Source organism: Podarcis pityusensis (assembly GCF_964106645.2).
Source record: "Podarcis pityusensis genome assembly, chromosome: 1".
Classification (NCBI taxonomy): Eukaryota; Metazoa; Chordata; class Lepidosauria; order Squamata; family Lacertidae; genus Podarcis; species Podarcis pityusensis.
This window is the reverse complement of record NC_138028.1, coordinates 134,647,274-134,673,979: the sequence shown is the minus strand read 5'-3', so window position 1 is coordinate 134,673,979 and position 26,706 is coordinate 134,647,274. Positions and strand designations below refer to the sequence as shown.

The following is a 26,706-nucleotide window of genomic DNA, read 5'->3' as shown; positions in this document are numbered from 1 at the left end:
AGGTTGGTGAAGACGGGGCTGCTGCGTACCAAGAGGGAGTGGGCATGGCACAGGGAGATCCACGTGGTGTGGGGGCGGCAGCAGGACAACCAGATTGGTTCTGCTGCCGTGCCTGCATGAAACTGAGATCCCTGTACCTCCCCACCACCCATCTGGCAAGAATTAGCGCTTGATGTCAGAAGCCAGGCACACAATGTCCCTACCCCACCCTTTGCAGTTCTAACCACCACTACTGCCAGCGGCTGCTCCCCTCACCCAATTGTAAGCCAACGAGCCTTGGGCACCAGGGTGGCCAAGGGGTTCTTGGGAGGGCACGCACACTACATTGCCAGTGAGATGACAGACAAGTGCAAATATAGGACAGAGATAAAATGGTGGTATTTCTTAAATAACATATATTTTATGTATCTACACTCCTGTCATACACTACATTTTTATGTTTAGAAAGCAACTTACCAGTGCCTAAGGCCATAGACCCCTGAACACACCTGATGTTGCCTGAAGTCACAAGCTAAGCAGGTTTAGACCTTGCTAGTATATGAATGGAGAAGACAACTTACTGATTGCCATGCCAGGGATTCCATTATACGGTGTTCACAGCATTCCAGGTGTTTTATCATCTCTCTTGTCAAGTTTGGTTCTGCTTTAATGAAGCTTTCAATAACCTTGTATAAGTCAAAGGCTTTTAAGTCAAATATGTTGATAATCCATGGGAAAGATAAATCTGTTTCCATATTCATACTTTCACTTTGTGAAGCATTCCTTGAGGCTAAAGAGAACACAACTGATTATTCTTTTGTTGAATAACGCAAGTCCTCAATAAATTGTTCCTACACACTGAGATGTGCCATTTATCATGTCCCTATTCTCAAAGTTCCAGATCTAAGGAAGTCCTGTTGAAAACAAGTTTTGCTCCAGCATTTAAGATCTGAGATCAGACAACAAATTCGCACACAAACTATGGTTCTAGAGCATGTCATTTTAGGAGGTTAAACTTACTTATTTGGGGGGAAATTCAGTGAGTGGTCTGGTCTTAAAAATAATTTTGGGATGTGAGGAATTCAAACCTGCTATTTTTTGGTAACTAGACCACATTTAGCTTGGTAATTGGTACATTTACTGTTTTCAGAAAATCTAATAATTTTAATTTTACCTTCTGAAAATATAGCACAATGCCAAATGATATTAAATATTATTATTAATAAAAAATAATATAGAATATTATTGCAAGTACTTGGCAATCATTTTTTATGTAAAAGGTAAAGGGACCCCTGACCTTAGGTCCAGTTGTGGCAGACTCTGGGGTTGCGGCGCTCATCTCGCTTTCTTGGCCAAGAGAGCCGGCGTACAGCTTCCGGGTCACGTGGCCAGCATGACTAAGCCGCTTCTGGTGAACCATGCAGTGCACGGAAACGCTGTTTACCTTCCCGCCGAAGCGGTACCTATTTATCTACTTGAATTTGAGGTGCTTTCGAACTGCTAGGTTGGCAGGAACAGGGACCGAGCAACAGGAGCTCACCCCATCGTGGGGATTTGAACCGCTGACCTTCTGATCGGCAAGTCCTAGGCTCTGTGGTTTAACCCACAGCGCCACCCGCAATTGTACACAATTTTACTTACCAAGCAAAACTAAATTATATTAATTTAACTGAAATATCTTTGGAATTCCCAAGCCGTGTTTCAGCACCTCTCATTCTAAGGAATCTGAAAAATTCAACACGCCCTAATGGTTCAGTGTTTCTGAAGGAAACTGGAAATCTGTTAACTTGAGACTGGGGAAGGAATGCTATACAAAAGGTGGCAATTTTATAACAGTTTAGGAAATTGGATACATTAACGGCCCCCCCAAGCCTTCTGGTATTAATCTGTCTGGTGTTCCTTTTGCAAATAATGTAGTAATCAGTATTTCAAATGTAAATAACTCAGTTTTAATATTCTGATATTAAAAGCACTGTCGCAAGGATAAAACTCACACACAAAACACCACAATGGACTCTTACCAGCATTAGGTGAAATAAAGTAAATACTAGGGAAGTCTAGGGAAGTCGTGGCTGTGTGGGAAAAGGAACGGGAGGGGGAAAGCATCATGACTGATCACTATGGATGAAACAGCCCCTTCCGTAATATGGCACAGATATACAACTTACTGCCATAAGTAGCTATGACAACTTCAAGAGCACAGGCCAACAGAGATGTATGAAAGATGTTGTTATTCAAAAGTTTGCTATAAAAAAAAGAAAAAAGACAGTCTTTCAACATTTACATTTTTTAATGTATTTAAAATATAACATTGAAGTAGGTTTGCCAAACATACCTAAAATTATGAATTGATAGACGTTTTTCTTCCTAAGATAAATGAATAAATGAAGATATACTTTAGCCCATTAAAAAGGGAATATAAATATTAAAAATTCTGTATGTTGAACACCTACCGACTTTAAGATGGCTTCCATCACCCTGTAGTATAACCGTACACCAAGCCTATACCTCTAGGGGAAAAACAATTTAAAAGCCGATGTAATAAGTTGTAACAATACTTTGCTTTAAGAGAATGACCTTCTGTAATACACTTCAGTTTCTTTGTGATTAATGGGTTTGATGTGGCCATTTAGCGAGAACTGCTCTACTACATCAGACACACGCACACCCCAGAAAAGAAGAAAAGGGCATATCCAAGACTAGGATATTTGTAGAAATCCATCCCCAACAAATGTTTTTGTTGCTTTTTTTTTTTTTTTTGGAACACGCTATTTGGAAATCAAAGCAAACTCTCAGGAGAAAGGGTGCTAGATGCCTACTGGCAAGACATTATGGCCCTGCAACTCAACCCAACCTTATGGCTCCAGGCCTGTACAGGGGGTGGGGGGCAACCTGGTACTCCACTTGCCCCAGACCTTGCAGAGGTAAGCGGGGGCCCTCCAGGGAACAGCTGCTTTTTTGTCCGAGTTCATAACTTTATTGTACAAGACTCAAGCAAGCTCTGCATGGGCTTGTATGGCTCACTAAGTCTAATGTAATATTTTTGCATAATATCCATTCAATCAAGCATTCCTAGTCACAGAATTAGAAGCAAACGATACATCAAGAATGAATCTGAAATGAAAAGTCGTGAGTTTGCCTCTGGAAAACAACTTTAGCTTCATAATTGCAGTAAACTGTACTGTCCAGACTAGAGTGTACACTCCCCACCCCAGCCCTGGGATATTCAGATAGAAGCTTCCCGCTGGATACCAAATGTACAATCCAGAGAGTGGCACGGGTCCTGGAGAAATTAAATCAGCACAGCCTGCATAGGCCAGGCACTGGTCTATCTCAGCTATGTGTAAAGAGCGTAAGCAAAGGCCCTCTACATTTGGACTGTGAGCACCAGCAGCAGACTCCTTGAGTCCTGCAAAAGGGCAGTTTGAATGATGCCTGCACAACCACGGAGAACCCCACCTGTGATCCAATTTCAGCACATCCTTGCCCAACTGCTTCAGCAAATTTCTCTCTGAAGACATGGCTCAGGTTTTCTGTTCTTTCCAATATGCTTTGCATAGGATTTGCAGTGCAGTTCTGTAATGAGATGGAGAAAGCTTCCCCTTAGATATATTGGATAAACAATAATTATCCTCTGCTAGTGCTTTATGGAATTACTAAGTCATGAAGAACTGATTTCCAGTGAGAAAACTGGGAGGTCAGGGAAAAAGAGAGAGAGAGAGAGAGAGAGAAAGAGAGAGAGAGAGAGAGAGAGAGAGAGAGAGAGAGAGAGAGAAAGAAGAAAGAAAGAAAGAAAGAAAGAAAGAAAGAAAGAAAGAAAGAAAGAAAGAAAGAAAGACTGCCAACTATCAAGGAAGTCTGAGAGCAGAAAATGGGCTAAGATCTTTCCTGGCAGCAAAAAAGATTTCTATGAAATCCTCAAAAGTCTAAATACGTACATCCAATTACTTCACCACAATTCAGGAGACTACCACCTAACAAGGAGGTTCTAAATAAAACACTGCAAAAAAGGGTTTTCTCACTACAATATCTAGGTTCACAAATGCCTCTCCATTTTTCAAAAAACATTAAAGTCTACTTAGTAAGCGTATTTGTGATGGGATCATTCTCTCATCTCTGGGAACAACCACTACCCCTGCTCCATCCCCATTCCACTCTTACCCAAATCTGTATGTCCTGCCAAGGAATTCAAAGTTACATTGCTGGCAAAACAAACGTACTAGGATACTTAGTAGAGCTTTAATATGATGCTTAAAAGTTATCATCTATTCCTTCTACTACTTTAGAATATTCTGAGTTAGAAAAAGGTATAGAGACTGGCACTGGCGGAGGAAGGGGGGTGCGGTGAGTGCGGCCTGCCCCGGGTGTCATCCCTGAGGGGGGAGAGAAATCACTGCGCCACGCGCCCCCACAGGCAGTTCGCCCTGCCCCCGGGGACACAGCTAGCTCCGCCTCTGGAGACTGGGAGATAAATAGGGCTATACTACCTGAAGCCGGGGTGGGGTGGGAAAATAGCATGAAAGGGGCATGTTAGAACATTAAACATTTGTGAAGCATAAAATAACATTAAATTCTGATTTTTTATACTGCATTCAAACCAGTCCCTTTGGTTAAAATGATGTTACTTACGTTAAAATATGAGATAAGGTTATCTGATGGTTTATCACTTGCAGAGTTTAAAATCATCATTAACTGTTGGATAGTATTCATCGCAGCACTACAGAGGGTGAAAGTATTTTTATTACTATTTTCTGAAATGAAGAAACTGCCTTTGAACAGAAAAAAATCACCACATAAAATGATACATCAGCCACATTTGGACATCAAATATCTACATAACGAACAGCAATACGAACAGGCTTCCTACACCTGCATGCTTAGTTCCTTCCTTCCTTCCTTCAGCAAGGAAGGGACCTGGAAAGCAGGAGAAATTGTAGTTGTTGGGACTGGCTGGACCCTGAAGAGTGGGCACTGGGAGAAGGGGGGTTGGGGCTGACTTGGAAGAAAGGATCAGTGATCTGAGGGAGCATGTAGGGAGAGAAGGAAGAGGCTGGTGGAGAGCCCAGGGTTTCCATACCGCTTCCTCCTGCCCCCAGCTCCTCTGCTTCCCAGGTCCAGAAGAGGACTGCAAAGGGAGGAGCAGAAGCAGGTTACACACAGGGAGAGTCTGCACCTGCTTGCACACAGCTCAGACCAGGGAGATACATAAGCTGAGGTCGGGGGCCAGGACTCTCTGTTGTGGCAACTGCCTCATCAGGTGCACACCTTGTAGCAGCTGAGACGTGGACTGATAGACCTGCCTTCCCCTAACTTGCAAGTGTACTTTTGACAATAAAGAGTTAATTCCTCACTCCGGACAGTCTTGTCTGACAGCGCTGTGACAGTAGTTTCCTGTTACATCAACACTGGAAACTATGGTTAATGGCTTCTAAACAAACCAAGATATGCAGCCAATGTCAAACTATCCCTTTATATTCAGGCTTGTTTGGAAGTCATTAACCACAGCTTCCTAGCTTGTGTGCAAGGGCATTATTTATTAATTACATTAGTTGCAGTATATAATGCCTATTATAACCAGGAGATTAATGTGATAAATAAAGCAATATAACAATAAAATCACAATAATATAAATAAAATGCAAAGGGCAGCATTAAGTAATGCATTGTGCTTTGTCCACACCAAAATCCATCCTACTAGAAAAGGGATCTAAATAGATCTGCTAATATGAAAATGCCTCAGCTCATTGTGGATACTGTAGATCTGGGCAAGTTTCAGAGTAGAGCCACCCAAATGATCAGGGGGCTGGGGCAACTCCTGAATGAAGAAAGATTAAAAGAGGGCTTCTCAAAAATTCTACCTCCAGGACACACTAACTCACTGAAACTCATCAATCACAAAATGGTGCTGCAGAGGCAGAAGTCACCAAATGGCAGCAGATGGAGGCAGAGTTTGGTGTTTTCCTGGTAGCAAGGTGTTCCACAGCTCTGTTTTCCTCAACCTAAATACAGACATTAGCTCTAGAAGTATTGTGACTCCCCAATTTAGTCAGAATTTACTGACCCAGAGGTTAGTAAGCCAAGATTTGATCAGCTGAACACAACTACCAGAAATAACCTTCTTTGGAACATTATTAAAAACAGGACTGGTACTTCCTTGCATTCATATCACTAGTATCCTCAGCAACATTTCATACAGTCTATGAACTTAATTTTGCGGCAGCTGTGGAAGTTCTGATTAAGCTTCTGGGGAGCAGTGGCTGAACTGATTAAAACCACGCAATGTTGACACGCATTCTAACTGTGGAGAGAAGTTGTCAGCCAGAAGACATTGACTACTGTCTACTTTTGTGAGCTGAACTTGAAGGCTGGTTTTGCTGGAAAGACCAGTGATACCATTCAGCCTGTCTGTAGGGACTCTGCAAATGCTTTTTTATGCAGAAGCATTAAATCAGAATTGAAGCACTTGCAGGACAAACAGAATTTCAGATAAACTCACTGTATTTCCTATACCCGTAGAAATAATTTTCTAAACCTTTTCAACTAAATTCAGACAATTAGGACAATTATTCTTACCGAACCGGGGTCTGTGGAAGTACAACAGGAGGATCATAACCTGGGTTATTCTTGGTTGGTGTTCTCTCCAACTGTAAACTTAACATGAGAAAATTGTTAACTTGTCTGCATAAAAGCCTGATGTATTCCAGCCAAGATGCCTGCATTTGGACAACAAACTCTTGGCTTGGTAGGCAGGTATGAATGAGCACTTTGATCTTGCACAAAGCCTCCTTGCTTTACCCTTTATGCCCATGGACAAACAAACCAGGAAGTCTTCTCATTAACTATGCTCTCCCATTTTGTTCAAACCAGGAAATATCCAAACAAGCCAGGATATGAAGCCATGGTTTCACTGAATCACACAAGAGCTTGTGGTTTGCTCACTTCTGCTCCAGTGAAGAGGTGGCTCCCTGTTTGTGGAAGGCTCTCCCCAGGGAGGTTTGTGTGACACCTTCATTAGACACCTTTAGGCGCCAGGCAAAAATGTTCCTCTTCTCCCAGGCCTTTATCTAATTTATCTAATCTATGCCCTTTAAAACTGTGAGTGTATGTGGGGGGGTATGTGTTGTTGTCTGTTATTAAGGTGTGTATTTTTGTCTTTTTATATTGTAGACTGCCCTGGATGAAGAGATGGATGGATGGATGGATGGACGGGTTGCACTCCCCAAGAGACGGGAGAGGCAGTTTCCATGCCAAAACAAGGCCTAAACCTCAACTTACATGGATCTAGAAAACCAGTCTCTTCCAAGAGAGCCTGGAGCTGATTAGCAACTGCCTGCTCAAAAACCTTGCCTAGGAAGGGGACATTTGCAACTTGGTGATAGTTATTTAAGTCTTTGGGACCCAGGGAAGATTTCTTAAAAAGTGGCCTTTCCACTTGTAGCAGAGCTACAAACTGTGTGTCGTGACACGTGAGTGTGTTGGCTGTGTACGTGTGTCACGCGAATGCTCCCACTTTCCTCCTGGGGCTGGAAATGGCTTAGTTTAATCTCCAGTTTCCTAGTAAAACTCAATTACTGTGTTGCGAAATGATGCATATCTAAAAAGTGTGTCACCGACATGAAATCTTTTGAAAGCTTTAACTCCCCCGAAAGTCAAACCAGGTGGGACTTCAAGCAATCCGTCTGCAGGGGAGGGGAAGGTTTTCCCCTGCTGGTCAGTGCTGGGAAAAGGCCAGTTTCCTTGGGCACACAGGGATGGAGCGCTCACTTGCGGCCATGACAGACTCCAGCTGCAACTGGCCTCCAGCTGAGGTCCATGATGACAGCCCAGTGAAGAGAAGCTCATTATCAATATTTGAGAATCTCAGCTCTAAATGTATTAATTAAAGCAAGTGGGAAAATGACAGGACATTTTGGGAGAAGGAGGATGATTAGAAAGAACTCATACAGATATTATTATTCATAGAAGCCATATTCTAAAGCAGCGGTTTTAAAGCCTTATTATTTATTCTCACATAGCACTTCTCATAGAATTTTACAGCTCTTAACTCATTTATCATTGGAAAAATCCTGCAAGATAAGATTAGTTAAGAAACATTCCTCCCAGGTTTCTATTTTGCTTCAAGAATTAGTAGAATTTACTACAATGCAAAAAAAAAGCAATTAAAAAAAATTACCATTCAGTGCGATCATATTGCAAAGTTTCATCTTTCTCTAAAAATAATCTGGCATCAATATCCTTGTTTTTCAGATACATTTCTTCATATTTGCTTGACATATTCTCAACCTTGGGTTTCAACAAAAAGGGGACAAAAGGAAAAAACTAAGACTGAGACCTAGGCTCACAATTGTCTAACTATTCATATGAAAGCTATTTATTTGCAATTCAATTCATTCCTGAAAGTAATTAGAGGACTGTGCAGTTGGAAGAGACTTCCAAAATAATCTATTCCACCAACCCACTACTGATTAACAAAATCTACTGTTACAGCATCCAAGAGCCTATACCATGGTACTTTGGTTCTCAAACTCAATTTGTTCCGGAAGTCCATTCCAAAATCAAGGCACGCTTTGCCATAGAAAGTAATGCAAAATGGATTAATCCGTTTCAGACTTTTAAAAACAACCACTAAAACAGCAATTTAACATGAATTTTACTATCTAACTAGACCATTGATCCATAAAATGAAAGCAATAAACAATGTACTGCAGTCACACAATCAATTAATCAGTAGGTGAACTGTGTTCTACAGCCACAAAAACAAAACAAGAAGAGCTACCAAAAAATGCAAAATAAATAGCAAAAGCAGACAGACCTCAGTGTAACACTCAAAACGGAAACGTAACACTCAAAATGGAGCACGTTTGGCTTCCGAAAAAGGTTCGCAAACTGGAACACTTACTTCCGGGTTTGCAGTGTTTGGGTTCCAAGGCATTTGAGAACCAAAGTACCACTGTACTTCAATACTTTCAACAGTCTAGCTCTTTGCAAGGTATTCTGCTGGTGTATACAATTGGGAGGTTCTTCCTGATGTTTAGTTTAAGTCCTTTTTTCTGTAACTGAACTCACTGGTTTGAGCCCTATCCTCTGGCACAACAGGAAATAAATTTGCCCCATCATCTATATGACAACCCTTTGATTGTCAGTTTAAAGTTCTTCTTAAACTCTTTAATCTGACAGTTCCAAGGACCTATCATATCAAAAAGCTGTGAAGTAGCTACTCCTGTTTAAACTATTTATAAGAATTAGACAGAATAAAACTAACAAAAACATAACTAGGATTCACCGTGACAACCCTTAAAGATTCTTAAATTACACTAATGTTACCTCTGGAAGTCCACTGGAAGGTGTAATACCCAAAGAGTTCAGGAATGGAATAAAACTAGTAAAGTAAACATTTTTCACCTTGAAAAGGTAAAAAAAATATAAAGTGTCACTATTAGGTGGTCTCTTAGTTTCATGCATAATATAGCAAAACAAGCTTATTGAAAAACTATGGTGTACCGATATTTGCTAGTATTTCCAGGTCTGAGCAGTTGCCCACACACAGACATTAGATTTTAAAATTACTTTATGAAGTATCTTCAATTGCTTTAACTTTTGAGAGCTAAATTCAAGACATTGTTCAACGGCACTCTTCCTGACCCCACTACACTGAAAACAAGGCAAAGGTTTCAATCTCCAAAGAGGAAAGAAAGGAATCCTTCAGTGCCGAAGGCTATTTTGTCATTAATGTTAGGAGTAGATACATCAGATGAAACTGTAATACAGTGGTACCTCGCAAGACGAATGCCTCGCAAGACGAAAAACTCGCAAGACGAAAGAGTTTTTCGTTTTTTGAGTTGCTTCGCAAGACGAATTTCCCTATGGGCTTGCTTCGCAAGACGAAAAGCGAAAACGTCTTGCAAGTTTGTTTCCTTTTTAATTGATTTTCAATGCATTCCTATGGGAAACCGTGCTTCGCAAGACAAAAAATTCGCAAGACGAAAAAACTCGCAGAACGAATTAATTTCGTCTTGCAAGGCACCACTGTAGATAAATAACAGATTGTTGCTCTTGGACTTCAACCCCTACTTATACACTGACTGGGGGGCTATGGCGTTATGGAACATTCACATATATTTAACTGCTGAGGTCAAGATGTGAGGGAGAAGAGAAGTCCGTGGCGTGCCGGCAACAGGGCAGGGCAGCTTCTCTAAGCGGTGGGAGAAATCCGTTTTACCAGGACAAACATAAAAGGGCTCAGAAGGCATTAGATCACAGGGAGAGGGACACAAGCCATAACAGGCTGAGAAACTAGTAGGAGAAGTGGGGGATTGTAGGCAATTGAGGAAGGGAGTGGGTCACCTGGGGGGGCAGGGGAGGACATTGCAGAAAACTGTTTTTTTTATAAAACAACAGCAACAACAACAATAACACTAATCCGGTTTTACCTCATCCAAATTACAATCATGTTCTTTACAAAGCTCTTCGATAACCTTTATTTCTGTGTCTGTTTTTGAAGTACGTATACTCCTGTTCTGAGTCCGCCTGTAAGTTCGAGCTGAGCTATTAATAGACATAGCACTCAGGGATTCTATGGGAAGAAGGCAAGTATTTGTTCATCATACATCAGGAAGTCAAAGCAAAATGCAAAAAAGCAATTATTTTAAGCATATGAAAATAAGTTTTTAAAAGCTATATCTGTATAGGAAAGGAATATATGGATATCTATATTTTTTGTCCCTTTTAGGGGTTTTGCAATAAATATTAAAACAGAAAAACAGTATTAGAAATATCTGTGTTGCATTTTAGATAGTTCTAGAACTCATCATTGTGTTTCTTTCTATGTCATTCTACAAACAGGAACACTATTTTAGTCTCACACTTAGGAATAAATAGAATTTAGTATTTCTGAATCAAATGTGCCTGGTTTTTCAGCCACCAACCAAAACAATTTTGCCTCATCTTGAAATCTAAAATGATTCTGCAACTGGCACTCTTTCAGGATTTTCTTTCAACAGTAATGAAGAACAGGATGAAGCAATAGCCTTATGCAATGGACTGGGGCCTTTTGCCTACTGTGAGGATCACCACTTTGGTGCCCTTGGTTTCCATGGCTCTCACAAAGCCCTTCCCTGGCATCCCCAGGCACCTGTGCTCAAAGGCGCCCAGTCCAGGTAACCCACAAAAAATTAAATAACAGGAAATGGCAGAAGTGTGGAGTGGTTGCTAGAACCGGAAGTCGTCGTCCCCCCCTGCATTCTGGCTCATTTGGAAAGATTTGGGGTGAGGGGAGAAGAGGCAGGGGAGAGAGATGTGTGCAGTGTGAGATGGGGGGGGCGCATGACTGCGTGGTCAAAGAGAGAGAAAGAGAGAGGAGACACATTTGGCCAGAGAGAGAGGAAGGGTGGCCCGTGTGGCTGCATACCTGAAGGGGGTGTGAACACGAGAGAGGGGGGGGCTGTGTGTCGGTGGTCTGCATATGTGGCATGGGTGCGAGGGAGAGAAGTGATTGTGGCTACTGTGTACATTTTTCCTGGTACTGGGGAAGGCTTTCTGTTGTAATTGGGCAGCAATTACTTTGGCTGACTTTCTGAAGTGAGCCGCAATGTTATGCCACTCCCCCATGGTAGCCATTTTGTTACTGCAAAACAGCACTCTTTCAAAACCTGCAATGTGCCCACTGGTCCAAAAAGGTTGGCGTCACCTGGCCTACGGAGTCTGACTCGGATCAGTACAAAATTCAGAGCACACATTCACGTGACATGTGCATTCATAGTATATGTATCACCATATATTTTTGATGCCAGAATATCAGTTTATACAGAGCTCTAGGACAAATTCACAAAACAATTTTATTTAAAAAACCTTTTTAAACATGACATAGCTCTCTGAAAGGTTTCAGGGATGCTTTAAACCAAAGTCTAACATATATTCAAGCATCCACCAGGCCGTTAGTAAAGTACAAATAAAACTTTCATAGGTAAATATTTATGATTTGCCTTAAAAAAGGATTTGTAAACAATATTTTAATATTTTTAAGCATCATGCAAAAATACAAGAACAAAACTCAGATTAAAACAGACGTTTCAATTTTCTTTGTGTCATTTTCAGTACAAACCCTCTTTGGGTTTGGAATGTACAATTGGAATGTGCTTTATGCATTTCTTTTTGAAAGTCCTGTCCGTGACCACAGCAAGTCTTTCAGAGATGTAGAGAATATGGGGAAATGATTCTAACAATACAAAAGTTATGCAAGTACAGTACTGTATTATAAAATGCAAATATTGCAGTTATTGTTTTCAATACTCAAGCATGATTCCCAAATATTATTAAGTGTAAGCTTTTACATTTTCACTGCTCCTTTGTAGCAACATATATCTGCAGGGCTGAACAGTCGCTCTGGTACAAAATGCACTAAGGGGCACAAATATAAGCAACACAGTAAATGAAAGTGGGGTCAGTTTAAACAACTTATAAAATTCTCTTTATCTTTTCAGGACAGAACACACAATCTCTTATGTGGACTACAAACATGTTTACTGTTGTGTGCAATGAAAAGCTTAAATCCTTACTGTATGGTTCGTTGAGTACTGCTGGGGGCACCAGTTTGATAAAATAATCAAGGACACAAAGCAGCAACTGGAAGGAAATAACCAAATCTTCTTCCATCTGTAGTATTTTTCCTGAAAACATTAGAAAAATGAGAGAACATTTTCAATCAACACCTCTTTAAACCATAAGTGAAAAATGTATCATGTTTCACATTTGGGAAAACTAGGCTGGAAATATATAGGGTGGAATTCAAGACAGGGCTAAGGAGACTGCTCTGTCAGGGCAAGCATTTCTGCCTGCTCAGCCTAAGGATCTCCCCTTTCCTGCTCTTCTGGAGGGTTCTCCCAATCTGGGCATGAGGCAAAACCCTACCGGGTTAGCAGGAGCCCTTGGGCTGGCTTCTGCTAATGGATCTAGGCGCGGATTTAGAGCTCAAGGGACACTCCTGCTGGATGAAGGGAGGGTGGCCATTGTTGCACAATCCCCATTCCCTTGCAGCCCTTTTTGCTTCCTGAAAAGCTACAAGGGAGAGTTTGGGGACATTCCAGAACAGGGGGAAGGTGGATGGGTGACTGGGGGAATCAGCAGACATTGGCTCCCCTCCCTCCAGCAGAGGCCTCTGTTGGAGCTCTTCTCCTTCTGGGAATGACAGGAGCTCTTCCTGTTGCAGAAGAGACAATCTGGATGCAACACTTTGTATCTTATGGCTCTTCAGCAAATTCTCTAGGTTGCCAAACACTTTATAATCATGAACAATTTTCAGTGCCTAGTATTCAAGACCTCACTCAATTAAGTTTTAAGACAGGAACTGAGCACCTATTTCAGCCTGAGGGCCAGATCACAGCTTGTCCAACATTCTGAGGGGCATGTTCCCATGGTGGGCAGGGCAAAACTTGGCAAGGTAAAGGCAAGGAGGCAAAAACAAGAAAAATGTATGTGCCTTTTCCCTCTTCCATTGTCCCACACATGCACACTAAGCGCACATTTCTTTCCCTCTCCATCTCCCTCTCTCACACACCAGACCTGCAAGCAGCCAGCCAGCCAGCCAGCCAGCCAGCCAGCCACACACACACACACACACACACACACACACACACTTAGCATTTCCAGCCCATTCCCCTTAAATTCTGGGGTGGAGATTCCTCTGCTTGCTTTTTGCAGAGGACTGAGCACCACAGGGATAATAACGACAGCAAAAAGCAGCATTTCCACAAACCTCTCCCTTAAGCTGACAGCTTCTCTCTGATCTGACCACCGTGGTGCTTAGAAGAGATAAGAGGTCTCATTGCTACCTTTTCCTCATTGAAGGCTTCCCTCCAACCTTAGTGCTATGGTGCTTATGTAGATTTGAAACAAGAGATCCCCTTAACTCTCTTGCGCCTGACATCAGGTCACTGGCAGCTCATCACGGTTTATCCAAAATGGCCCCTATGCTTTAGGATATGCCCACGCTAAACAGCAGTAGTACACCAAGGTATTACACAAAGGGCTCCACTATACCTGATCAGGTGGTTTATTTCAGCACAAATGCAGCACTGAATTCAGCTTGGTAATATGACTGCTTAGCTTGGCAACTATATGGTAAAAATGACAGGAAGATTCTCTAACTAAGCCAAACATGCCTAGAAAAAATTTTCAGCTGATAGTTGATAAGTATCTTCCTCTGCTATTTTTCTTTCAGTTGTATTCCTGAGATAAGCTTTGTCATCACTTTACCAGCTAAATATCGCCCAACTCTCTCTCTCTCTCTCTCTCTCTCACACACACACACAAACACACACACGGTAGGAACCAGCCCTATGCTTGCTTTTCTCAGATTTCAAATTATTTTACTGATTGACTGATCTACCTACAGCATTTATATGGTCCCAATAACAGCATTCTCCAGGTGGCTTAAAATATTAATGCAAAGCTTAATAGTCAAAATAGTCAAACCAATTTTGGGGGGTTCTTTTTTCTTTTAAACACTGAAGGATACTACTACTTACCTTTTGCCAAAAGAAACATGATCCAGCATAGTTTTAGAACTAGGGAAGAACTTAGTTCAGCACAAACTCTACAAATAGAAGAGAAAAACACTACAGTGACGATTCTACATTTCCTGCTTTAAAACACTTTTTAAAAGGTATGCAGCTAAGTGATTTAAACCAAAGGTTTAATGCTTTGTGTGGCTGTGAGTTTTTAAGCCAAAAAATACAGTTACTGTATACTTGGGGCTACTTGAACTGCTTGCTCTGGGACGTGGAGTTTTCTCTAAAACAACAACAACAACAACAACAACAACAACAACAATAATTCTATACCACCCTTCATCTGAGGATGACAGGGCAGTTTACAATATAAAAATACGTAAGATAGTAACAAACAAAAACAGCACCCCCCCACCCCCAACACAGTTTATTAAAACAATATATCTTCACATTATAACGGTGAAACATACTCCTACCCTTTGCCAACTGCTATCTTGTGAACCTATGCACTAGCTAGCAGCTCACACATCAACATTTCTTTGATTTTATGAAAACAGACAAACTTACTGATCATCAGGATGCTCAACATAGATAAGTCCACAAGTTCTTTTAAAAAGAAAAAGAAAAAAGGTGTATCAGTGCACTCTAAAACTTAAGATTTCAACTCAGCACGCCCAGAGTATTCTAAAGTCACAGCTGCTTTGAAGAAAATGTGTTTGCTGGGAAAGGGTTGGATCCTAGATGGTTTTAGCAGGAGCCAAAGGGATGCAAAATGAAATTCTGCAGCGGTTTTTCCAATTATGCAGAAACCTATACTATCATATGAATGCTAAAATCTGTCTACTATTATTTCTATACTATATAGTATTATACTATACACTATTATTTTATATATAATATATGTACCATTTAGCAAGCACCTGAAAAGCCCAAGGCAGGCACGTTCTGCAACAAGGAATTTTATGATTGTGAGCAGTTTCTGAAGTCTTGTCGCATTATGCCTCGCCTAAGATTTCAGATCCAACTTGTGGCTGCAGGCGCTGAGCCGGGGGGGGGGGGAGAAATGCCTCCCAGGGCTGGAGGGAGCTGGGGAAGGGAAGGGAAGCAGACCAGGGAACGGATCTCTCCTGTGTGAGGCTGCGAGAAGCCCCCTGCATTACGTCCCCTCAGGCTGAGGGGGGCAGAGGAGGTGCAGGTGGGGAGGAAGAGCTTTGTGAGGGTCCAGGAACCCTCCGAGGAAGAGCTCAGTGTGGATATGGAGCCCCTCTGGGCTGTGGAAGGAGGGAGATCCCTTGCACACAAAGCAAAACATGTCCAGTAACTTGGGGTGCGTCTTTTCAGGGTTACCTGGATATTCTTGGACAACAATGCTTAGTTGTAAAAGCCCCAAATAGGAATACCAGGTTTTTGTTTTTACTTTGTGTTTGTGTAGTAGAGTTGCTTATTCCTCTCCCTTATCCAAACTCTTCAGCTCAGCTTGAGAGACATGCTAGTAACTGGCAGCTCAAGGGAACTGTTCTGTTCCCTTTTATGTACTGTAATATGCTGATACAATCATACCTTGGGTTACAGACGCTTCAGGTTGCGTTTTTTCAGGTTATGGACGCACCGAAACCCGGAAGTACCGGAAGTAATGGGTTACTTCTGGGTTTCGACGGTCGCACATGCTCAGAAGCGCTAAATCACGCTTTGCGCATGCGCAGAAGCGCCGAATTGCAACCCGCGCGGGTTGCGAACGTGCCTCCTGCACGGATCATGTTCGCAACCCAAGCGTCCACTGTACTCCCTGCAGTATTTTACAGAGTGACTTAACAGGAAGTTTTAAACTCCTCCTCCTTCTTCCCTTTCACACCATTCAAACACCCCCTCCCAGCCCAGAGGATTTCAATGCTGCAAATTTGTGGTGGAAGGATGTTGCTAAAGGACGTATTAGAAACACAGAATCGCAGAGTTGGAAGGGACCGAGGGGTCCTCTAGTCCAACCCCCTGCAATGCAGGAATCTCACCCAGCTAAACTATCCATGACAATAAAGAGTAGACTATTTTGAGATCTTAAGTATGGTACCAGTATCTTTATTGAATGAACAAATTTAAACATGCAAGTTCAAATGTAGCACAATAATTTACATAATTATAGGTCAGACTTACTTTCCTTTGTATAAAAACAAGCCCGAAGGAGGCCCCCAACCCGCTCACAGGTCCTTGTATGCTCAGTGGAAACAGTTGGTCCTGGCAAGTATCAACCACTCTCAATTCTAACCTGATAATTGCCACCTGCACAGATTTTAACTTGTCTGAATTAATTTTAAGATGTATTTTAATTAATTGATGTCTGTTTTTATGCATATTGTGTTGTTTTTATAATGTTAGCCGCTCTGAGCCCGGCCTCGATTGGGGACAGCGGGATACAAATAAAAATTTAGTAGTAGTAGTAGTACATGATCCAGACAAGCATTGTTGTACTATCAATTTTCAAAAAACACTGTGTTTGTGTAATTTTGAATTAATTTGGCTGAATTGTGAACTTTTTTTCCATTTTTTTTTAAATCAATTTTTATTTGCTTTTCTGTTTTATCATACCATCAATGCATACTGTGCTACAGTCAAACACAGGATAATAAAGCTATTTTTCCCCAAATTGTTTTATTGCCTTTACAATGAAATAAAAGAGATAAGCTAAGCTAAGATCATAAACATGTTACCTGTGTTAAGCCTCTTCGTTTATGAGAAACTAAGCCTCTCCACAGTGAGATTTGAGCAATTGTAGGTTTGACATTTAGGTTGTTATTATCTTAACTTAAAAGGGGAACCAGACAGACTCAAAACAATCTTTCTTAGCAGTGCCTTGAATAATTTTGGCATGGTAAGTGAGACAGTCAGAAAGCCCAATAAACCATATTCTGTTCATTTATCTGTGTGATTGGGGATTGTGCTGCTTTAAACAGAAAGATTGTCAATTCTTTGAACCTTGGGGGGATATGTCAATCAATAATAGGAAGACTAAGCTGGAGGTTGCAGGGATATCTTGACTTATCATTTCTGAGAGACAGTGACAGGTCCAAGGTCACCCAACGAGCTTCATGGCTGAGTGGGGACTAGAACGTCAGTCTCCCAGGTCACAGACCAACATTCCAGCCACTACACCATTCTTAATCCCCAAATACAATGTTCATTTTAATGCTGTAATTCCCTCAAAACAGTAAATTTAAATTTAAACTAGGTTTTAGAACGCAGCAAACAATAAGCACTTTACCTTTCCAACTTGTGGTATAGTGCAAGCAGAACATCATATTTTTTCTTTAGGTGTGATATAGTACTTTCCACTTTAGTACTAATGGTGTCCATGTTGACATCCATTTCTTTAACCATGTACACAAATTTGCAAACGCTGCAAGAAAAACGTAACAGTCAATAATCAAGTATTTCCATAAGGCTCAAAGCACATATTAAAAGCCAATTTCTCAAAAAGGACCAAACTTTCCTTCAGCAATGCTACAGGGTTTAAGCTTTGCTCAGCTAACAGAGCACTGAAGCATATAGGTCAGGGGTCTGCAACCTTTAAGACAAAAAGAGCCACTTGGACCCGTTTCCGAAGAAAAAAAAACTGGGAGCCGCAAAACTCGTCATTATAAAAATAACTTTTTTGTCACTTTTTTATTATTATTTCTTTGTTTGACCCCTCAGAATTGCTCCTCCTCATAGAAATAAACGTTAAATTAACAAGTTACCTTTTTGTGTGTGTGTGTTCTTCACTCCCCTTCAAAACAGTGACCAGCGTACATGCCCCCTTTCACTGCAGTGACCAGCGTACATGCCCCTTACAATGTAGCGGGCGGGCAGGCGGGAAGGTGACGTCGGGACAGTGCATGACTAACGCACGCACCGCCACCATGCGACGTCACAGCCAGTACAGCGTCCGCCTCAGTGGGGAGTGTTGGGGCGCACAATGTGCCTCCTCCCCTCGGTAGTATCCGCCACGGAGCCGCGGCAAAGGTGTAAAAGAACCACATGTGGCTCCGGAGCCGCGGGTTGCAGACCCCTGATATAGGGTCTTTAAAATATTTGCTTTATCCCCAAGCCAGGCACAGGAGGAGGCAAACTGGCCCCAAGCAGCCTATCCAGCACTTCACCCTGGAGTCCCAAAGAAAAAAACTGTATCTCATCGCACTTCAACCTTCAGCCAACTCACACCACTCTCTTTCCCTGGCCTAAAACAGACATGAGATGGCAAAGCTGCTATCACGATTCCCTACTCCACCACCCGTTATTTAAATGCAGCTGCAATGCATGGAGGGCTTGATAAAAGTTATCAGGGTAGTAACTGCACAGCACTTCGCTGACCAAAAGTGCAGACCCGCCAAGCTGCTATTAAGCTTTGAAGCCAGGAGGAAATGCCAGGATTTCCACAGCAGGGTAGGATTCGATATGGGAAATAGGGAGGGAGGTTAACAGTCCCTACCCATTGTCAAGTACAATCTGACGAAAACTGATCTTAGACCCCTCTTCATGCAAGTGAAATGAGGAAACATTTATCTTGTTAAATCCTAGACCCTGGTTAGACATTGCTTTAGGCAAAACCACAACAACAGACCCATTCGCAGTAGTCGGGAAATAAGCCTCAGACAAAATATACACACAGAATTATTCCATACCTGTTGAATTGTATCAAACTCAGCTGATACAACAAACCTACCTAATACCTAGGCATTTCAGAAGCTCTGTAAAAGTGAATGTCACCTCATCCAGGTCAATGGCTGCTGTAAAAATACAGATCCCCCACCATTCTTTTTTAAGATGGCTCTCCTACAAAAAACAAATAGTAGTTTTCATGCTCATTGTAAATCAGAAGCAGAACTGAGTAGTCAATGCTGTTTCTTAAGACAAAGCGTTTTCTTAGGAATATGCATATGCTAGTATGATTTGGCAAATGATACCAAGAAGCAAATGTCAAATGGATATGACTGATATAAAAATAGCTGAGGTTCTCCTGCACCCCCTCAGAATCAGTGGAATTCGTTTTTAAGATTAGGATACTGAAACCCCATTCATGTCAATGTGAAAAAAATAAGCACATCCCAGGCTCTCCCATGGACATCAATAGGAAACAAAAGCACTCTAACTGGCAGGGCAACACTTCAGAAGTGGATTGTGTCCCATGCGTGTGGCCCAACAGGGCACACCAGAGCCCAGGTTTCCCTCCTCAGGTTACCTGCAGACACATGCGCAGGACATATCTAGACATGGTGAGGAACAAAAACATTTCCCACATGCCCATACAGCTTCTCCTCTCCACCTTATTCAACAATGTGAGCTTGGAACATCTGCACAGGAACGGCAGGAGGCCTAGGATTCCCATTCCTAGGCCTGCCTGGTCTGCTGAGGGCCCAACAGCACACGGCAAGTGGGGAGGGGAAAAGGTCTTTATGCACATGAGTGTTGTGCTTATACAGGAATGAAGTGAACCCCGTTTCAAAGTTACTGGTCATAAATGCCTACATTTGATTAATGCAATTTCAGAAACATCTAAGATTCACACTAACTTTATCATTTTTTAGAAGACCATTACATATGCATGATTTCTACCAATACTGTTTGTTCACAAACCAACTCAACTGCATAAGATGAAATAGAAACAAAGGCAGAAAAAAATGTTTTGAGTATAAAGAGAAGCTAGTAAAGTTTTTGGTTTAGTGTTATTGTTTCAGTCTTCATAACTATTTTATATCTTGAGCACATTCTAACATAAATGGCCATTAATCTGTTAAGAAATAAATTATATACTTACTACAACTCCATCCAGAGACACTTTTTCATAAGTCTTCCAAGCGGTTACTCGCACACTGTCCGTCACATGCAAGGCATCACATAGGGCAAAAAATGCTTTTTCAGCAAATGGAAGCCTAAGGAAGAAAAATGTATCAAAATCTGACTGATTTTCACCCATCCCCTCCAATCTTTCGCTGAGACATGCTGTGGTTTGCAAACAAGCTTGTGGGGCTTCTGCTGCTGATTCCTGTGCTGGCTGATGATTTAAGGGGCTTCTAATGGTGATCTTGTTTCTCAAAAATAAATGGTTCTAGCAGTAAAGCAATCCCTCTTGCTTTGCCTTTCATTTCTTCTCATAATATTATTTTTGCTGGCTGGCTTGGAAGAATAAAGGTTTGCTCCTTTATTTGGATCTGTTGCATCTTTTCTTTCTAGGAATGCAGGTTGAGCAGATGGGAAACTATGACAAAAAGGATTAGGATTTTTGCAGGGGTGGGGAGTTCCCTTCCAAAAAATGTCCCTGGGGGCCATGCTCCCCCAGCTCCAACCCCCGCCCCCAACTACGCCACTGCTCCTGTACCATTTACAGGGAAGTGTTTTCCTTTACAGAAATAAAAACATTAGAACTTTTAAAATAATCATGCTATGCGGGTATGAATGTACAGAATGAGTCAACGTCCCTCACTGGCAGCTCCACCTATCACAGAAGCTGTGACTTTGCAAATCGAAAGAAAAAGGTTCTCCCCAGCGAGCGGTTAGAGTGTCTGTAGGACTAGGACCTGGGAGACCTGCGTTCAAATCCCCACTCAGCCATGAAGTTCACTGGGTGTTACTGTCTTAAAGTCCCCCTCTGCTCTCTGTATGAACTGTTTTACTATGGCTGGTTACAATCCTCCAAATACCACAAATTACAAAAAGAACCAAATAAATTGGCTATGCAAAGTTGTTCACAAATTTATAGAGATACAGATTTTGCCAAACTACCTCTTCTAATTGAGTAAGAGATGTTTGGTTTTTACATTTGCTAGAATGGAACTGCAGTCCCTTCTCTTCTAGGCTGCTTCCCCACTTGACTGCTTCTATGTTCTAAAGAACTTTTCTTTTGTGCACAGCATTCATTCCATCTTCTGCTAGATCCCCCATCTTGCCTTCATTTGCTTTGTAATCTTGTAGGGGGAAATGACCATAACCTAAGTTTAAGGTGGGTTATGGATTATTCTTCACTTATCAGGATGAAAAGTATCAGGATTCTTTGGGCAATCATAAAGTTCATTCTTCAGACCATGTAGTATTGCAGCAACTTCAGCGCATAATGAACCAGCTTTTATCCACAGTATTCGTACTCTACACCAGAACAAGAAACACAAATTATATACTGCAGCTGCACTGCACTATTGCTTAGAGCTACGGTTTCAAGAGTTCCGTGGGAAGGATTAACTGTTAAACCACTACAGTTCCCAGGATGATGAGGATGAGGAGTATTTATTTATTTATTTATATGCTGCCCATCTGGCTGGGTTGCCCCAGCTACTCTAGACGACTTCCAACAAATGATAAAACCACGGTAAACACCACACATTAAAAGCTTCCTATACTGGGCTGCCTTCAGAGGTCTTCTAAAAAGTCAGATAGTTGTTTCTTTCCTTGATATCTGATTGCAGCGTGTTCCACAGGGAGGGTGCCACTACCAAGAAGGCCCTCTGCAACCTCACTTCTTGCAATGAGGGAACCACCAGAAGGCCCTCAGAGCTGGTGGTGGAAATGCTCTTTCAGATATACAGGATTCTTTGGGAGACACCATACCTGTTTAAAGTGGTATGATACTGCTTTAAATGTACAGTGCAGATGGACCTGCAACAGATACTGAAACCTGGGAACTATTACTGAATGTTATCAACTTATTGCACCGTACCAGGGCCAGATGGTTTTACAGGAGAATATTACAAAACATTTATTAAGGGATTAGCATATAATTTGTTCGAAGAAATAAATTAAGTAATGCAATATTTCCCCCTCAAAAAGGGATTAAGTCAAACAGGTGGTAAAACAAAAAAAGAACCACTATTTCTCTAGAATAGAGTATTGTTAACCCATTGCTTTCCTGAACCAATATTACAAAATATGGACCACAATTTTGATCAAAAGTTTAAATACAATTATTGGTAAATACATTAAAGAACATCAGCTGCAGTTTATTAAAATCTACAAATATCAGAACCCATTTGATTATAATTAGTTTTTGGATGCATTTTTGGGGTGTGTTTTATTGGGACAACACTCTACTGAATTTGTAAAATCTTTCCATGAACAGAACAAGCAGTCATCTAAAGAAAGGTCTTGCACTGAGAGCTGCCACTAAGTCTGGCTACCTTTTGAAGTAAGCGTGCAAATTCCTTGCAAACATTTGCAGATGCAACTGAGTTCTCAGTGATTCCAAAACCAAATTAGTAACTTTTGTGCATAGTGATAGCTATAATAAACAAACAGTACTATTGGCTCACAAGAAAAGTTCTAACCCGACAGAAATAATTTTTAAGATTTAAATTTTAAAGCTGGTTGTATGAATGACTGATGCAGCTCCAAGTGAGATTTCCAATGATGCATCAAATCATGCTTTATGGGATTCATTTCAGTTTTTGCAGCCTTTTATTTTTGACAAGGTGCTTGTGACTATGCACCTAACGTGCTATTGCAAGCCTTGCCCTTCATGTCTGATTAAACCTAGCCAAGGGAGAACGGTAGAAATAGATACAGGGCCTAGAGGTTATGCTCAGGACAAGGCAGGGATCCTCAACCAGTGGGCTTGTACCCAAGGTGGGTCGTGACAAAAATATGGCTGCCATGTTGGATTCCCCCTGAAGCACTACATGCGTTGCCTTGGGCTAGAACAAGCTTTTCTGGTTTGAAACTAATTTTATCCATTTCCATTTGGCAGGAGAAAGGCATGAGACGTCATCCATAAGATCTGTATTTCTGGCCAACCGGATATCCCATCTTCCTATAACTAAACCTCTAGTGATAGAGCACAACATAGAGCAAGGGCACTCTATTCATTTTCCAACCTATCTCTATGACATTCCGGATGTCACCAGGATCAAAAGTGTGCTGGAATGCAGATGTGCCAGCTATACCTTGGGTTAAGTACTTAATTCATTCCGGAGGTCCGTTCTTATCCTGAAACTGTTCTTCACCTGAAGCACCACTTTAGCTAATGGGACCTCCTGCTGTTGCCGTGCCACCGGAGCACGATTTCTGCTCTCATCCTGAAGCAAAGTTCTTAACCCGAGGTAATATTTCTGGGTTAGCGGAGTCTGTAACCTGAAGCGTATGTAACCCGAGGTACCACTGTAGTTGCCAGGATGGCAGCAGCAGCAGCAGCAGCTGGGGGCCCAGGAAGAGACATCTGGAGTCTGGTGGAGGCGGAGGTGGGAGCTGGAGGGAGCAGGGATGCCGGGGGAATCCTCACCTCACTCCCTACGACAGGACTGGTCAGAATAAAAGTTCCTTGCCGGGCAGAGAGAGAGAGGAGATCCATTTCGGGATCTCTGTTCCCTGGTGTCCCTGTTGCCGTTTCCTTTCTCTCTGCTTCACATACATCGCCCTCCTTTTCAGGATGTCTGCAGGAGAGTTACGAGGGGACAGCGCTGTCCTCTCTCTCTCTCCTGGTGGCAGGTGAGGCGCCGCGAGTCCCGCCAGAGCGACGGGCGGGCGAAGGAGGGAGGCGGGCGGGCATCCTCCACGCCCCGCCCCGGGGAGACGCGAAGCTGCCCCGGACCCTCCGGACCCCGCGCGGCTCCTTCTCCCCGGAAGGGACCCTTCGCCACAACCGAGAGAAACCGCCGCGCCCCCGCCTCGGAGAGCCCTGGCCGAGGGGGACGCGCCTCCCTCCCTCCCGCGCCCGCCCGCCCGCCCAGCGAGCCTCACCTGTCCCGCTCCGGCGTGGCCTGGCCGGCGGGCGGCGCCTCCGTCTTCCTGGGGGTCCTGGGGGTCGCCATCCCGGGCGCCGCCGCCGCCGCCACAGCCGGACCAGCGCGGACGAGCCTCCCCCCGGCGCCCGCGGCTCCCGCCCCTCCTTCCGGCAGATTCCCGCCCCCTGCGTCACTTCCGGGGCAGGAGGACGCCGCCCGGGCGCTGCCGCTCGCAAAGCATGCCGGGCTGCCCGGGCCGGGGCGGCGGCGGAGCCTCGGCAGGTGGTGGGCGCGGAGCGGGGCAGAGCCTGGTCCTGCGTGCCTGGGGCCAGAGGGAGCGCAGCGCTGCTCCCGTAGAAGCGGGGCCTCGAGTGGGACGCTGCGCCCAGAGGCGCTTTCTTCCTTCTGCCCCGACCCTTTGGAAGTGAGGTGGGGCCAGAACTGGGCACCAGTTTTATTCTCAACTCCTTCATCACAAACATGGAATTTGCCTTTTTAACAGCTGCTGCTAATGGTGCACATCCAGCTATCCACCACCACTCCAAGGTCTCATTTCTGGTCCATCGCCACCAGTTCAGACACCATCACATCTGTGAAATTAATAAAATGGCAACCCTGACAGTTAGGTCCAGTTGCAGATGACTGGGGTTGCAGTGCTCATCTCGCTTTACAGGCCAAGGGAGCCGGCGTACAGCTTCCGGGTCATGTGGCCAGCATGACTAAGCCGCTTCTGGCGAACCAGAGCAGTGTGCGGAAACACCGTTTACCTTCCCGTCGGAGTGGTACCTATTTATCTACTTGCACTTGATGTGCTTATGAACTGCTAGGTGGGCAGGAGCTGGGACCGAGCAACAGGAGCTCACCCCGTGGCGGGGATTTGAACCGCCAACCTTCTGATCAGCAAGCCCTAGGCTCTGTGGTTTAGACCACAGCGCCACCCACGTCCCCAAAAAATACCCCCCCCCAAATGCATCATTTTAAACTTGTTTGAAATTTTTCCACCCAGTCACTCACTTCAGAGAAATCATTTTTTGAACCCTTCAGTCCCTCTTTGTACTCACCAATAGGGAGGAACTGACTGACAAAGTGGAAGTAAAGATGGCAACCATATTGTGTGCACCCCACTGATGTGTGACCACCAATGTAGGCCCTTTTGGACCAGGAAGAAGCCAGAATGGGGGCAGGGTGGAGCATGCAGGGACCAGGAGCAGAACCCATGCACAAAATAGTCACCACCTGTACTCAGAAACCTAGAAGGGAATGATCAAGTCCTCCTGGGTTTCATGATTCAGAAGCAAGGGAGAGCTGCGTTTAGTCCCCGCCACGGGGTGAGCTCCCGTTGCTCAGTCCCAGCTGCTGCCCACCTAGCAGTTCAAAAGCATGTCAAGTGCAAGTAGATTAATAGGTAACGCTCCAGCGGGAAGGTAAACGGCGTTTCTGTGCGCTGCTCTGGTTCGCCAAAAGCAACTTAGTCATGCAATCTGCACTTTAAGGCGGCCAATTTCAAAAAGCTTAAGGAGCTACTGGGTGAGATCTCATGGTCAGAAATACTCAAAGAGAAGGGAGTCCAAGGATGGGAATTTCTTAAAGGTGAAATACTGAAGGCCCAAATGCAGACAGTTCCAACAAGAAAGTGGGAGGCATCTAAAGAATGCTTACAGATGAGCTAAGATTTAAGAAGGGCATGTATAAAAATGGAAGAAAGGGGAAATCACATGAGAAGCCAACAGTTGCAGGGTCAGCCAGGATAAAAGCTCAGAATGAGCTCAGGCTTGAAAGCGACGTTAAAAATAATAAAGGTTTCTTTGCCTGTGTTTGAAGCAAGAGGAAGAACAAGCAAGTGGTACGTCATTTGTGTGGAGAAGACAAAGAAATGCTATTGGGTGACAGAAGGCAAAACTCCTCAACACTTAGGACTCAGCTATACAGCTGCAAATAAAAAAACATTTTAAGTGAGATGAGATGATGGCGATGATGAACCTTATGGAAAATTCAATGTACTGTATTTTAAGAACACTTAAAAAAAAGCATTTTCAGAGCAGTTTTTATGTGTGTGTGGATTCCACCCTACTTTGCCTCCATCTTCATCCAAAAGGAAAATAATGCCCAACCTGGTGATAACATAATAAATGATATCAGGAGGGAGCTGCAGCCTAAGACAGGAAATGAGGTGGTAAGGAAAAACCTAGCAAATCTCAACAGTTAGTCTGTGGGCACTTTAGAAAAGGATGTGGCAATTACTAAGACCCAGCCATGTCAGACAAATCTCGTTTCTTTTTTGGATAATTACAAGTTTGGTGGATCGGGGGAATGCTGTGGACATAAATACATTGACATGGGTGTAGCCAAGAGGACAGCTGCCCTCCCCAATCAAGTAAATAAATAAAAATACTTAACTCAAAGTAGAAATAATCTGAGTATTTGAAATTGAAATGCTCACTGAGGTCACTTGGATGATTTTGGGGCACATTCTAGCAACACAACTGGCAACCCAGCAAGGCCCTTTCACTGGGGCAACTGTGGTAACTAACTGGTAAAAAAGGACAACCA

At 43.0% G+C, this 26,706-nt stretch overlaps 1 protein-coding gene across 3 annotated transcripts in view; it reads right to left on the bottom strand.

The window, feature by feature from the left end:
* RB1 (RB transcriptional corepressor 1) overlaps positions 1 to 24,329 on the bottom strand; it is a 52,265-nt gene extending 27,936 nt beyond the window's left edge. Inside the window, exons 1-17 of one of the 3 annotated variants that reach the window (XM_081016456.1) lie at positions 24,173 to 24,329; positions 20,268 to 20,382; positions 19,176 to 19,285; positions 17,736 to 17,870; positions 15,050 to 15,088; positions 14,501 to 14,568; positions 12,533 to 12,643; positions 10,409 to 10,551; positions 9,303 to 9,380; positions 8,152 to 8,261; positions 6,552 to 6,629; positions 4,609 to 4,696; positions 3,439 to 3,555; positions 2,433 to 2,489; positions 2,315 to 2,346; positions 2,148 to 2,224; positions 561 to 769 (exon numbers count right to left, since the gene is read on the bottom strand). In XM_081016456.1, the coding sequence (XP_080872582.1) occupies positions 561 to 769; positions 2,148 to 2,224; positions 2,315 to 2,346; positions 2,433 to 2,489; positions 3,439 to 3,555; positions 4,609 to 4,696; positions 6,552 to 6,629; positions 8,152 to 8,261; positions 9,303 to 9,380; positions 10,409 to 10,551; positions 12,533 to 12,643; positions 14,501 to 14,568; positions 15,050 to 15,088; positions 17,736 to 17,870; positions 19,176 to 19,285; positions 20,268 to 20,382; positions 24,173 to 24,243 (1,638 nt within the window). In that variant the 5' untranslated portion in view covers positions 24,244 to 24,329. Of the gene's footprint in view, positions 1 to 560; positions 770 to 2,147; positions 2,225 to 2,314; positions 2,347 to 2,432; positions 2,490 to 3,438; positions 3,556 to 4,608; positions 4,697 to 6,551; positions 6,630 to 8,151; positions 8,262 to 9,302; positions 9,381 to 10,408; positions 10,552 to 12,532; positions 12,644 to 14,500; positions 14,569 to 15,049; positions 15,089 to 17,735; positions 17,871 to 19,134; positions 19,286 to 20,267; positions 20,383 to 21,267; positions 21,288 to 24,172 lie in introns of those variants that run through there. The other 2 variants (XM_081016457.1, XM_081016458.1) reach the window with 2 other exon arrangements.
* Between the last annotated feature and the right edge of the window lie 2,377 nt (positions 24,330 to 26,706).